Raw genomic sequence first — 14,721 nt, 5'->3', positions numbered from 1 at the left:
ATTCAGCGGTTCAACCAAATCGCGAGAACACAAATTTGGAGGTTATTCCAAAAACTAATTCGAATGAGACCCAACTGTGCTGTACAGAAATTCTAAGCTTTATTGAAGCAGCAGTCCCAAAAACCAAGAACACTGCATCTGGGATGCCTCGTGACACGCCCTTCAGACAAAAAGAAACTTCACTCGTGCCCTAGGAGCACTGGCAGGAATGATTTGGCTGATCAAGGCAGGAAAACAAACCTCACACCAGAACGTTTTTCCATCCATGTTACCTGGAGAAATACTACATGGGAGCAGCCTACATGACTGTACAGAGAGGTTCACAGTGCCTAATGCTTCTGGCATGTTGTGGTTGAATTAAATGATGGGACCATGATGGCAGTGGGCCGTTCATAATTTCAAAACCCAATGCTGGGAGCACCAGTACACATACCAAAATGGCCTATCCAAGTGGCATCTGTCTGTCACTGAGATGTTAATCATTTGACAAATCAAGCTCAAATCTCTTTACATTATGAATGCTCCAGAAAAACCAGTACCTTTCAGTCCTTCAAAAAGACTCCGGTTAAGAATTATTTGATTCTAGGTTTCCCATGGGGTAAGAGTGAGGGGAGACCTCCAGGCCTTTAGACAAATGGTTCTCTATCAAGTTTCATCTAAACCAGGGCTGAGCAATCTCTTTAGCCCTGTGTGCCACCAGCAGGGCCCAGAATCAGGAAAAGACGACAAACGCAGCAGAACAAGAGTGTGACGAGGAGGAGGACACACACGGTGTGCACAGGAGGCAGAAACAGAGGACACGGGGGCAGCCAACCGCCCAGGGCCTCCTGGTGGCAGCAGGGCTTCCGTTCCTTCCTCTGCCTCAACCAGACTCTGGACACCAGGGTTGGGACTGGTGGGTGCCTGAAGGCACCAAATTACACAGCGGATGCTTTACTTTGAGCTACCCAACTGCCGATCGAGTCTGTGTTTTCCTCCCCAGGGCATGGATTTATAATTTAGAATCTGAGCAGCACACGTTCCAGCCACCAAATTTTGATCCCAGGAAGACATCCGCAAAATTTAGACAAAGTACTACCTTCCCGCCAGAATTTTAAAACAAAAAGGGAAAAGAAAAAAATTTCTCCCACCTAATAGGAAGAATTCAAAAAGTTTCCTTAATTCCCTAAGAAAGAGGCTCCCCTCAAGTTTAATCGAAGCCCTGTTAACCATACTAAGCCAGTGAAATCATTCATAGGCCAAGGGATCATACAAATGCCCCCATCTGACACACAAGTGCATGACCACAAAAAAAAGGAAAAAAGGTAGGGTGGATGGGGACGGGGCTTAGCTCTCAAGCCTGGAGAGAACACATGCTCTACTCAGAACAGCTTCCACTGACAAAAAATAACCAAGGAATTAGGCACAGAGAAGATGACACACCAACCTTCTGACCCTACTCAACCACCAGTACCATTACCTTTTTCTTTAACCAGGTCTTTAAGTGACTGCCATTTCACATCAAAAGGTATGTTTGTAATGAAGGCTCTGTATCTTTTAGTTGGATTGGCATATGGCTCAAAGCGATTGCCTCCTCTTTTTATGTTTTTCTCCTTCCTCTTCTCATTCTGAGCAGGTCGTTCTCCTTCACTGAATTCAAAAGAGGAGAAAAAAACATTCACAAGTTAGCACAACCCAAAAGACAATATTTGATTTTCCAGGCAAATTATCCTGATTATCTCAGGCAAAGTTACATATAACACAAGAATATTGAGTCACTCAAACTGAAGTGGTCCATAGAGCAGAAAACTGCAGTAGTACACTCCTGAAAATCCACCTATCAAAAAAACCATTTCCAAGACAAATGTGCTTTCCTAGGCCTTCACACACTCCTGTGGGGCTCTAACATATGTGGGGGGTGCGGAGGCCATCTCCCTACCTGAGGTGCTTTAATTCTAAGACAGTAACAGGAAAACAGAAGGGAAGATTTATAAGACTTCATGGAACCCCAAAGAGGTGGTACACATAGGCCCAACAAACTTCAGCCCTACAAATAAGTAATTTTCATTGTGGGGCAAAAAAAATTTTTAAGTGGGAACGTAAAATGGTGCAGTTACTACAAAACAGTTTGGCAATTACTCAAAAAGTTAAAACATAATTACCAGAGGACCGAGCAATTCCACTCCTAGGCAGTTATTATTCACAGTAGCAAAAGGTGAAAACAACCCAAGCATACACCAAAAGATGAACGGAATAAACAAAATGTGCTAGATCCAGGCAATGAAATATTACTCAGTCATTAAAAAAAAAAAAAAGGAATGAAGTGCTGATACATGTTGCAAAAGAGATGAACTTTGAAAACATTATGCTAAGTGAAATAAGTCAGGCATAGAGAAAAAAGGAGAGGTAAAGTTACCCAGGACTGGGGAGAGATGGGAATGGTGAGTTACTGTTTAATGGCTACAGAGTTTGTTTGGGATGATTAAAAAAAAAAAAGTTCTGGAAATGGTGAGTGAATAGGTACAACACTGTACCTAATGCCATTAAATTGTACATATAATCATTTTAAGATGGTGAAATTTACATACATCTTACCACGATTTTTTTTTAAGTTTTTTTTAAGGGAAAGAAACCTTTCTCTACTCAACTCCATTACTTTGAGGCTAGGGAAACTGAAGTCAAGCAACTCTGGTAGGTAAAAAGCAGGCTAACAATTCTTTAGTAGAGAAGGGTGGATTTTTTTTTTTGCGTGGACTTTCCTGCAATACTCTCTACCTTTGTGTGTTAGGTGCTTCCACGGAGTAGCATTTCTAAACCCTACAGGTACAAATGTGGCTTAGAGTGAGCAGGAAAAAGGTTCACAAAAAATGCAGGCTCCCAAAGGACAGAACCAGACAGGCTGGAAGCCCGGGCTAAAGCCCAGGAACTGGCCAGAGTGTGTGCACAGCCAGGGCAAGGCTGGGCCAGCTGAGCAAGACTGCTCCCTGAGCCCCCGTGATCACAGGCGGACACCAGTGAGAGCTGACCAGGAACAAGTAGGGAGCCAGCAGCCACAGAAGTCCTCTTGTGCATCAAGTCCAGCACTGTCTGCTTCCCAAGCCCTCTGCTTTTCTACCAGTGAGAACTGAGGGACTCCCACAACTACAGATTCCAGCAGAGACTTTGTGATCCATGACAAAAAGGCAAAGAAAACAAAAAAATCAAGACTATGGTATTGATGATTTACAAGACCACCTTTTTTAAAGTAAGAGTTGATCTTTATTCTAGGATATGTCTTCCCTGCAGTGGGGAATGGCAGCTGGAGGACTTTCTTTCGGTGTACCTGGAAAAATTAAAGTTAGCAAAACTTATTTTAGTCCCCAAGGTATTTTTTTAAAAACTGGTCCCTCACAGCCAAATACAAGTGTGCCAAATGTTAAGGAAAGCAACTTCCTCCATGATCTGATTGATACCAATATCAACATGCAATCAACAGACCTCCTTCACAAGGGCTGGCAGATGACAGAAAGGGATAGGGTCACACAATCCCTGGATTCCTAGAAATCTTTACTCTGTCTACCCAGGCTCATGACAGACTCTCCTTAGGCTGACTGCACACCATAAACACAGTCCACCTGTCTACTCCACAGGAAAGCCCAGCACCAGGGCTGCCAAACAGCACGCGTCCATGCGTCTTACCCTCAGCAGATGAGAAGGACAAGTATTACAATTAATAAAATGGAGATCAATTTTCATTTCATGGGCCTAACTACAGAGGGTCTATGGGTAGAAAAACATTGTAACAGAATTGGCTTCTTTTGAAGCCGAAATATTCCATCAGCAACATTAAAAAACATTATTCTGACACAGGGTCCATGACACAGTTACAGTTTTAGCCTGTGTTTTAACAGACTGCTCAACTCACCTTATAAATTACAAAATGTATAAATAACTCATTACAAGACAAAGGTAACAAAGTGTCTAGGCCAAATTCTGCCATGCAGCATTACTGCTAAGAATAAACTGCCCAATCTAACCACAGAAGATGGGGATTTGGTTTGGGGTTAATCCACACCACAGGGCTCGCCATCCAGAAGGCAGCTCATGTGGGTTATGCCCAAAGTATGCCCACAGCACCACTATACCCAAATCCTTCTCCAGCTAATCATTTCCTCTCTCTGAGAAGTTTCCTCCTAAGTAAAACAGATGAACTATCTCATCACTTGCAGTTTCTTAAGAAATTGACCTTTTCATAAATCTAATAATCATTATCAACTCTATTCTTTACAGAATAGTAGAGAACCATCCTCAAAAAAACCTCACATGACACATATTCAAGTACAGATGATATAACTGAACAAAATCCCATTTTTAAAAAATGTTCAATTTTCTCATTTATCTTCTAAACAGAATTAGGGGAATATTCTTCTAGCCCTAAAATACATGTAACACAACTGTAAACACCTTTTAGAAATACATTTTTACAGGTAGATTATCATTTAGCTACACTGACGAAAAACTGTTTTATCCTAAATACCCCAAATTTATGAGATTATAAATTCAAAATGTTAAAATACACCTACCATGTTATGCACAACTAGATACCGAGAAGAAAATTAACATATCCATGCAAAAACTTATACCTGAATGCTCGTAACAACATTATTTATTCCAGTTTCCCAAAAACTGGAAATCTAAATGTCTACCTACAAACAGGCAGAGATCAAGCTTCCCTGGTGGCTCACTAGATAAAAAATGTGCCTGCAAAGTAGGAGATCCGGGTCAAACCCTGGGTTGGGAGGATACCCTAAAGGGAACTGCTACCCACTCCAGTATTGTTGTCTGGGAAATCCCATGGACAGATGAGCCTGGCAGGCTGTACAGTCCATGGGGTCACAAGAGTTGAACACCACTTAGCAACTAAATTCACCACTAACAGGTGAATGAATCAACAAACTGTATTCATACACTGAAATACTATTCAACAGTAAGTAATGAATTACACACAACATGGATGAACCTCAAAATAATTACACTCAAAGATACCAGACAGAAAAAGCGTACATATAGTATGACTTCACCATGTAAAACTGTGTGAGAAAATGTAATCTGGCAAACTAATTTACAGCAGGTTCTCTCAGTCTCAACAGTATGAACATTTTGGGCCAGAAAATTCTTTTGTTGTTTGAGCCTGCCCTATGTGCTGCAGGATCCCTGATCTCTTCCCAAGGGAGGCCAGAAGCAGCCCCATTCCTCAGATCTGAAGATGAAGATAAGGGGGAAAAAAAAATCCCCAAGACACTTTCAAATGTCTCCTGAAGGGAAAGAAATCTCCCAATGAGAAGCACTGATACATAATGATGTGGAGAACAAACTAATAGTTGCCTGGAGGTGGGGGAAAGGAGGACTCAGGATTACCAAGGGGCAGCAAAAACTTCTACAGGTTATAACTGTATTATTTTCATTCAGTGATGATATCAAATCACACACTTCCAACCTGTGCAGTTTGTTGTGCCAATTACACATTTCTTAAAGTTTCTGCTGGTTTCTCAAATTCCAAATCTTACTCCAACATAACTTGACTTGTAACTGCTATATAAAGCTAACAAATTTGCAATCTTTCAAAGAAACTGAAGCTACCTAAACCAGCTAAATAAATGCCTTACCGATAGTCTCCTTGCTAACTTGCTTCCAATTGTCAATAAACACCCTATTTGATTCTGGTACCCAATTATCTATCTGAAGTTCTAAATAGACCCAGTATGTTAAAAACTTTTCCTGACAGTCTATAACCTAATTCCTAATACATCGATAAAGATAAGTCCAAAATACCTTAAGAAGCTTCTGAGTCAGTCAAGTAAGATTAATTATGATTAATATGGTTTTGGAACTGTTTTCCTGATTATACTCTTTGAAGATTGGTAACTTACCATGTCACTGCTCCACCGTACTAGAATTATACTTTACATAAAGATCACAACTAAAAAAAAACAAAATACTGAGTGCCTAGTCCACAAAGAGCTGCTACATGCACTAAGTAAAACAGTAAATCCCTACCCTCTCTTACGCTTCCACAGCATTCCCATGTATAATGCTCTCATAACTCCTGGAGTTTTTCAATCAGGAGTGTAGTTTGAAACAGCAACTACAATATCTTGAAATCCTCACCACATCTCTTGAGGGAAAAGACCCCCCTCAACCTCCATATTCCCTTCAGAACTATCCCTTATATAGAATGAGTCTTCACAAAAATCCTTTCAATCCTGAACTCCACTAATGTATTGAACATGTAGAGAGCACCATTCTAGCTCCAGGTCTACCACTTAACTACCCACGTGAGTCCAGTTCTTTACCTCTATGGGTCTTTACCAGCAAAACCAGCATAACCTGTATCCACGCAGCTCACAGGGGTGTTGTGAGAATCAACAAGCAGCCTAACAAAAAGCAGCTTGATAAATGTTCAGCGCAGTTATCTAAGAGGGTAGTACCACATGTGACTAAGAGGTAGGGTCATCTAAGTCTGAACCCCAATGTTACCAGCTCTTTGCCAGGCCTCAGTTCCTTCATCTGCAAAAGGAGGTTACTATCCACACTCACAAGTTTAAAGGAGAAGCTGGCACACTAACTGTGACGATGACGTATTTTTGTACCAAAAACTTTCTGGAGAATGATTCACTCCTTGCATTCTACCACTGCACATACTGATTAGACTTTAAGCCCACTGGGGCCGTGGCTAAGGAAACCTAAACACTGTACTTGCTGTTTAGCGCCATGTTTGACTTTGTGTAGTCTCTGACTCTTTGTGACCCCAAGGACTGTAGCCCACCAGTCTCCTCTGTCCAGGGGATTTCCCAGGCACGAATACTGGAGTGGGTTGCTGTTTCCTTCCCTAGAGATCTTCTCGACCCAGAGATCGAACTCCTGTCTCCTGTATTGCAGGCAGATTCTTTACCACTGAACCACCAGGGAAACCTCCACTGTACTCATCACAGACTACCAAAACGGTAATTCAAATTTAACCTCACTGCAAAACACGGTAATGGAGGAGTCTATCTGAGAAATCCCAAATGAAACAAGCAACCTAATCTTTGCAGACTAGTATCCCCTAGCCTAGCCTTGAATAAAATCAAAAAAGCAAAGAGCTAGCAGCATGCATTCCAACAATCCAGAGCCCCATTCTAATCCTGAGCTCACCATCAAATATGTCTCAAGATTATCAAGCATACAAGCACTTCTTAAAGTGCAGCAAACACTCAAGTTACCGCAAAAAGCACAAAGAATCTGGTTAAAAATTAAAAAAAAAAAAAAAACACTTAAAACGTCTGTTTACTGAGAGGTTTGCTGTGGAAACAGCAAAAGCCTTGAAGTCAAGATGGCCTCCCCCAGATTCTTAGCGTCAATTTCTTTAACCTGAATTTTCTCAATTGAAAAAAAAAAAAACCTTTTCTTGACTGTAAAACAGTCTTAACACTAACCTTGCATCCCCAGAAATTTACACTAAATACAAATTTTTATTTTTAAAATAGCCCATCTCTCACCTTTCAGATTCGGCCACAGGTTAATCTGGAAGTGGAGCAGGTTAAGTCACTGATTTTAAATGTATAGTGTAACCTCTATTTTTAAACAATAAAAAAAAAAAACCCCTAAGCCTATGTGTCCCTCTAAAATGAACATTTTTACCCCCAATACACTCTAACTCTGAATCTTGACTGTCCTTAGATGGAATGCATTTCTCATCAATATAAAAAAAAAAAAACAGTCGGCTTACAGCTGGGAGAGAAAAGGAATTGCAAAACGGGCTGTGCTTTTCATGGTCCTCATGAAGCTTGGTGTCTCAGTGCCTTTTCAGCTTTCAGCACACTCCACTCCTGGTGGAGACAAAGGTGAGAAGAATCCAGTCTCACTTATTTCCCATCCCGCAAAAGTGGCTCAGCTGGTAAAGAAACCACTTGCAATGCAGGAAACCTGGGTTTGAAAGATCCCCTGGAGAAGGGAAAGGCTCCCCACTCCAGTATTCTGGCCTAGAGAATTTCATGGACTGTATGGGGTGGCCAAGAGTCGGACACGACTGAGCGACTTTCACAAAATCACAAAAAAGCTCTCAAGATAAAAATCTGAACTCCCTAGTCTGGAATTCACTGCCCACCAGCTGGCCCCCAGTGCTCCAGCAGTTTCAGTTCTTTATAAAGAAAGTAAAAGGAAAATGAAGTTCTTTATAAATATATATCAAACATGTCAAAATCTTTGAAAACTCCTCTCTGCTTCTCTCCAATGATCACCTTTCATCCTCCTCCTCCTAGGGGAACACCTGGTCGCCCCCAACAGCCTAGGATTGAGGGAGGGGAGTTCCTCCAAGCTCCCCACCCCTGTAACTCCTTTTACTTATATCAACTTTACTACAAAAATATCCATTGGTCCCTCCCTATGAGCAGGAAGACTGTTTTCTAAAGAGCTCTGCTTTAAAGGCTTCCCGAGGCAAAACACACACACACACACACACACACACAAAAACACCCAAAATACAAACTTTTCCAATGGCCCTACAAAATAGATCTAAGTGTTCCTAACTGCCTAAAATATTCTCTATTTCAAGAGTCTCAGACTGAGGTTCTCCCAACAAAGACTTTTTTAAATTTCTGAAACCTTCAGATTCTTTCTGAAGGCCCTGTTTTATGTTTGTCAAATGAATCAGTCACAAAATGACTATTTGGAAATGGACTGTGGAAAATGGGAAATTTGGAAAATGTACCCCAGATGCTATAATCTGTAACTAATAACTTCTCACCTAGCACGATTCTAGCAGCACTCCATCCTGTGATAACTGCTTTGAAAGAAAAAAAAAAAAGGACATAAATGTATATCTTAAAGGCCTCCAAACATGGTCCTCAAATATCCTACCAGGCTCCCTTAAACAAGTTATTTAAAAAAGTCTAAATGAACACGTCCCTTTCCAGAGTTTTCAATAACAAAAGAGTTGGGAATACTTCTAGGATGCCTTTCTCTCGATTTCCAAGGACCAGTAACCACGGTATTCGGCTCCTCCCCACCTCAGGAGACAGAGTTTTTAACAATATAGCTAGTATTTAGTGAGTGTTCATAAGCAAACTACTCTTAACTACACTCACTTTTAATCTCCATGAACTCTAATTATACACATTAAAAATTGGTGGGAAGGTAAATCCATAGGAGACAGAACGCATAGTACAGGTATCCAGGAGAGGTGAATGGTTAAGTTAACTGCTTAATGGCTACAGTTTCTATTTAGAGTGAGGAAAAAGTTTTCAGCGTGGATATTCGTGATGCTGCACAAAACCGCGAATGCACTCGATGCCACGGAATCATCCACCTAAAAATGGCTGAAACTGTAAATTTCACCAGGTTTTTAAAAAAATGTATGTGGGAAATCAAAAGTGTGCCCAAGCCTTCCCCTCACCTCCCCCTACAGTTGGCGGGCGAAGGCAAAACGTCTTTCCGCACCTCTCAGCCGACTGTAATCAGAATGAGTGGGGTTCACCAGAAACATAAGACGATGCTTTAACGCTTTAAGAAAACTTTCAAAACCGAGGACCTGAGACAGAGCCCCCAATAGGACTCGAAAGGGTGGCCGAGTTTGGAAATAGGTGAACCCGCCTAATGATGCAAAATCTTCCCCTAGAACACGGAAAATGTTTCCCTTTTTCTTTCTTTCCTCTTACACTTTGTTTCTACGGATGAACACTGAGCAGCAGATCCGATCGCTCCACATACACCTACCGCGCACCTGGGGAGGAGCTGAGGGACTAACTCCCGGTCGGAGCTTGGGGCAAGGGGCAGTTCCGATCGAGGCACTTCCCGCGGGGCCGGGAGGGGGGAGGGGAACCGCGCGCTCCGGGGCGGAAGGGGGAGGGGGAGTCCGACCGTCCTCGCGGTCCTTCCCGATACCTACCCGCCTCCGCTACCGTTTACCGGGACCGACCGCGCGCGAGGTCCTGCGTGCGCACTTCCTCCCTATCCCCCACTTTACGGATCGGGAAACTGAGACCCCGGACGACGGCGAAGAGACGGGAAGCCACGCGCCCAACCAAGGTCACCCGACAGGCCAGCAGGTCGCGGACTCCGGGTCTCGTCGGCTCTGGGCCCGCGCGCCATTATCCTTGCGCGCAGAGGCCCGGCCTAAGGCCTCAGCGTCGGACCCGGTCTGGAGAGACCAGAGGAGCTGAGACCCGATGCCTGGGAGAGAGCGGTCCTACAGGCGCTCACGGGGCCGCCCGGCTTCACCCCTCACAGCCTGGGCCGCCTCCACCCTCGGCAGACTCTGAAGGGAAAGAAAGCCCAGCTGAGGCCGCGCCGGGAGGAGGCCCCAACAGATCTAACGGAGCCGCCGCCAGCCACCGCGAAAGCGCCCAGCCTGGGACAAGGAGCCGTAAAATACTCACCCTTTCGGGCCCGGAGCTCCGTTGCCGCTTGGCACGCCAGGCGCGCCGCTCTCCTCCTCCATTTTGGGCTCCGTCGCCGCCACCTCGGCCGCCGCTTCGACCCCTGCCGCCATTTTCTCCGCGTCTGGGCTTTGTGTGAGCGAGAGGGCTGCGCGGCGCTGCGCCTGCGTGCTCACGTGACTCGGGGCGACCAGTAACGCCTGCGCGCGCCGCGGCGGCCTCCGGTCTCCTTCCCTCTCGGCCCGGGCCACGCCCCTGCTCCGGGCCACGCCCCCGCCGCGCGCACGCACGCACCGTCAGCTGTTATTAATTCATTCTTACAACAAACTTGTTTCGCTCCTACTGGATACAGTATCCTCTCTCCAGGTGTAATTGTTGTTATTATGGCTCAGTCGTGTCCGATTCTTTGCGACTCCATGAACTGCAGCATGCCAGACTTCCCTGTCCTTCATTTTATCCCGGAGTCTGCTCAAACTCACGTGAGTGGGTGATCCCATCCAACCATCTCATCCTCTGCCAGATCTAATGAGGGAGGCATCTCTCCACCCGCCACACCTGGACCTCGTCACTCCCAGCTTTCTGTAATCCGAGCTGGGGTAGAATGACAGCTAAAGTTCTGTTTCCTAGGCTATAAGGAGTTAGCCAGGCCAGGGTAGGACACTGAAGGGCCAAGCAGTAGGACAAATGTGCAAAATGTTAACAATGTCTCGTTAAGAAATTATCTCATCCTACACCAGGAATACCTGGGCTCAATCCGGCCTGAGAACTCAGTGCAGAGCCCATGGCCCAAATCTCTCTCACTAAACAGCCATCAGCTAATAACAGGATGTCTAGCTGGAGACTTCCTTTGTGCTTATGAATGTTTGTTAAGTGAGTGCACAAGCAAGAAGCCAAACCTGTTGATAGAAATCACATGATGAGAGAAACGATTGGACTCCTTCCTGCCTGACCCTGGGTCCTTCTGCTCTGAGAGCTTGGCCCTGTCCTCAGATGGGTTTTCAGGGTTGATACAGGGCTGTGTTCTGGGGCAGCCACAGTGGCCTGGGAAGAGTCCAGAGCCCCCAGCATAGACGCCTCAGGCTCCCTTCCCCAGCAGCCACCTCTCTCTCTGGTATCTCTGGTACATTGAAATGTTTCACTGGAACTTGCAGACATTCCCATATAACCCCCAAACTCTCTCTAAACTCACAAAGGGAAAGAGTTTTGTTGGTTTGTTCTTGTTCTTGTTGTCGTTTTACCCTCTCTCACTGAATAACTACATTCATCAGCCTCTGGGAAACTCTCTCACTTGCTACATCTTCCACCAAATTAAATACTTAATCCAGCCTGGTGATTCTGACCCTGGCTGAGAACTGCAGGCCCAGAGAATAAATTCAGTAAACCCAGCATGAGGCAGAGGCTAAGCCCCACTCACTCTTTCTGCTATGGGGGTTTTGGGGCTTCCTAGGTGGAGGTAGGGCTTCCCAGATAGCTCAATTGGTAAAGAATCTGTCTGCAATGCAGGAGGCCCTGGTTCGATTCCTGGGTCGGGAAGATCCGCTGGAGAAGGCATAGGCTACCCAGTCCAGTATTCTGGCCCGGAGAATTCCATGAACTGTATAGTCCATGGGGTCGCAAAGCTAGTGGTAAAGAATCCACCTGCCAATGCAGGTAGACGTAAGAGACCCAGGTTCGATTCCTACATCGGGAAGATACCCTGGAGAAGGAAATGGTAACGCACTCCAGTATTCTTACCTGGAGAATCCCTTGGACAGAGGCAGGCTACAGTCCATGCACTTGAAAACAGTTGGACATGACTGAAGTGACTTAGCACACACTGTTGAGGTGGAGGCTAGGCCCCACCCTCTCCTGCTCCCAATCCCAGTTCAGTTCAGTTCAGTCATTCAGTCATGTCCGACTCTTTGTGATCCCATGGACTGCAACACACTAGGCTTCCCTGTCCATCACCAACACCCAGAGCTTGCTCAAACTCATGTCCATTGAGTCGGTGATACCATCCAACCATCTCATCTTCCGTCATCCCCTTCTCTTCCTGCCTTCAATCTTTCCCAACATCAAGACTTTTCTAAGGAGTCATTTCTTCACATCAGGTGGCCAAAGTATTGGAGTTTCAGCTTCAACATCAGTCCTTCCAATGAATATTCAGGACTGATTTCCTTTTGGATTGACTGGCTTGATCTCCTTGCAGTCCAAGGGACTCTCAAGAGTCTTATCCAACACCACAGTTCAAAAGCATCAATTCTACAGTGCTCAGCTTTCTTTATAGCCCAACTCTCACATCCATACATGACTACTAGAAAAACCATAGCTTTGACTAGACAGATCTCTGTCAGCAAAGTAATGTCTCTGTTTTTTAATATGCTATCTAGGTTGGTCATAGCTTTTCTTCCAAGGAGCAAGTGTCTTTTAATTTTATGGCTGCAGTCACCATCTGCAATGATTTTGGAGCCCAAGAAAATAAAGTCTGTCACTGATTCCATTGTTTCCCCATGTATTTGCCATGAAGTGATGGGTCCGGATGCTGTGATTTTAGTTTTTAAGCTAAGTTTTAAGCCAACTTTTTCACTTTCCTGTTTCACTTTCATCAAGAGGCTCTTTAGTTCTCCTTTGCTTTCTGCCATAAGGGTAGTGTCATCTGTGTATCTGAGGTTATTGATATTTCTCCCGGCAATCTTGATTCTAGCTTCTGCTTCATCCAGCCCGGCTTTTCACATGATGTACTCTGCATATAAATTAAATAAGCAGGGTGACAATATACAACTTTGACATGCTCCTTTCCTGATTTGGAACCAGTCTGTTGTTTCATGTCCAGTTCTAACTGTTGCTTCTTGACCTGCATATAGATTTCTTAGGAGGCAGGTAAGGCAGGTATACCCATCTCTTTAAGAATTTTCCAGTTTGTTGTGATCCACACAGTCAAAGGCTTTGGCATAGTCAATAAAGCAGAAGTAGATGTTTTTCTGGAATTCTCTTGCTTTTTCTATGATCCAGCGGATGTTGGCAATTTGATCTCTGGTTCCTCTGCCTTTCCTAAATCCAGCTTAAACATCTGAAAGTTCTCAGTTCACGTACTGTTGAAGCCTGGCTTGGAGAATTTTGAGCATTACTTTGCTAGTGTGTGTGAGATGAGTGCAATTGTCCCAATCCCAAGCACTTCTCAAACTTCTTGTCTCAGAACTCCTTTCTCTCCCCCATCTGCAAGCCCCTCCTCCTCTCATCTTGGCCCCTCACCGCCTTACCCTTGCCCCTCCCACTCAGAAATCTCTGATCTACTAAAATCCACCCTGCATACCAACCCTTCTCTGCTGGCCCCACTGGAATCTATCTCAGTTTAACGTCTTCTCCCTTCGACCTCTCTGACCAGAGTGGCCCTTGAACCAGAGGAAGCCTCACAAATCTCTGAATTCCCTTGTCCAGCAGGGCTCAGAGATGGCAGAGGAAGGTGACAGCAATCTGTCAGAATCATGGAGAGGAGTTCGAACACAAAGCACTGGGGACAAGAAGCCACTTCTCCTCTGATCCCTTCTCCCAAAGTGGGTGTGACTGGAGATCAGCCACAAGCCAGACCCAGGGAGAAGACAAACTCTCCACTATAGGCTGGTGGATGTAACCCCACCCTGACCAAGTTCCTGGGTTTTGTCATCGCCTGGGCTATTAATTCTTTCACACTTTGCTGTAACTGATGCTTTACTGTCTTTAAAAGAAGGATGTTTGAGGAATTCCCTGGAAGTCTGGTGGTTAGGACTCGGCGCTTTCACTGTCAGGGCCTGGGTTCAATTCCTGATCAAGGGCCTAAGATCCTGCAAGCCTCACAGCTTGGCCAAAAAAAAAAAAACAAGAATGATAAAAAAGATGTTTTAAAATGTTGCTTAAAGAAAAAAAGATGTTGCTTTACCTCACAGCCCATATGAGGAAGACCTGAATTTGATCTCTGGGTTGGGAAGATCTCCTGGAGGAGGGCGTAGCAACCCACTCCAGTATTCTCGCCTGGAGAATCCCCATGGACAGAAGCGCCTGGTGGATTACAGTCCATGGGGTCACAAAGAATCGGGCACAATTGAGCAACTAAGCACAGCACAGCACACAGCCCATATTGAAAGCTTGCTATAAATAGCTTATTGTAAAGAACAAGAGATGATGCTATTAAAGTACACATGCAGTCGTAGGCTCTGCCAAAGGCTCTAAGACTTGCTCTCTCTTTGGTAGAGTTAAGAGTCATGAAAGACAGCCTAGCACCAAACTACAATTTTCTCTTTGATGTCATGGAAAGTATTGGAAGAGGTTTGCAAGGGAAACAGCTTTCTCTCTTCACGATAGCATACCCTGGGGCCTCTTTACATCATCCAAA

At 44.6% G+C, this 14,721-nt stretch overlaps 1 protein-coding gene across 2 annotated transcripts in view; it reads right to left on the bottom strand.

Moving 5' to 3' along the window:
- Window positions 1–10,532, bottom strand: part of HNRNPM (heterogeneous nuclear ribonucleoprotein M) — a 40,015-nt gene extending 29,483 nt beyond the window's left edge. For both annotated transcript variants that reach the window (XM_005890715.3, XM_005890716.3), the window contains exons 1-2: window positions 10,374–10,532; window positions 1,460–1,629 (exon numbers count right to left, since the gene is read on the bottom strand). In XM_005890715.3, the coding sequence (XP_005890777.1) occupies window positions 1,460–1,629; window positions 10,374–10,486 (283 nt within the window). In that variant the 5' untranslated portion in view covers window positions 10,487–10,532. The remainder of the gene's footprint in view (window positions 1–1,459; window positions 1,630–10,373) is intronic.
- Window positions 10,533–14,721: the final 4,189 nt, after the last annotated feature.

This window comes from Bos mutus, chromosome 7 (assembly GCF_027580195.1).
Source record: "Bos mutus isolate GX-2022 chromosome 7, NWIPB_WYAK_1.1, whole genome shotgun sequence".
NCBI lineage: Eukaryota > Metazoa > Chordata > Mammalia > Artiodactyla > Bovidae > Bos > Bos mutus.
This window is presented reverse-complemented; position numbering and strand designations above follow the sequence as displayed.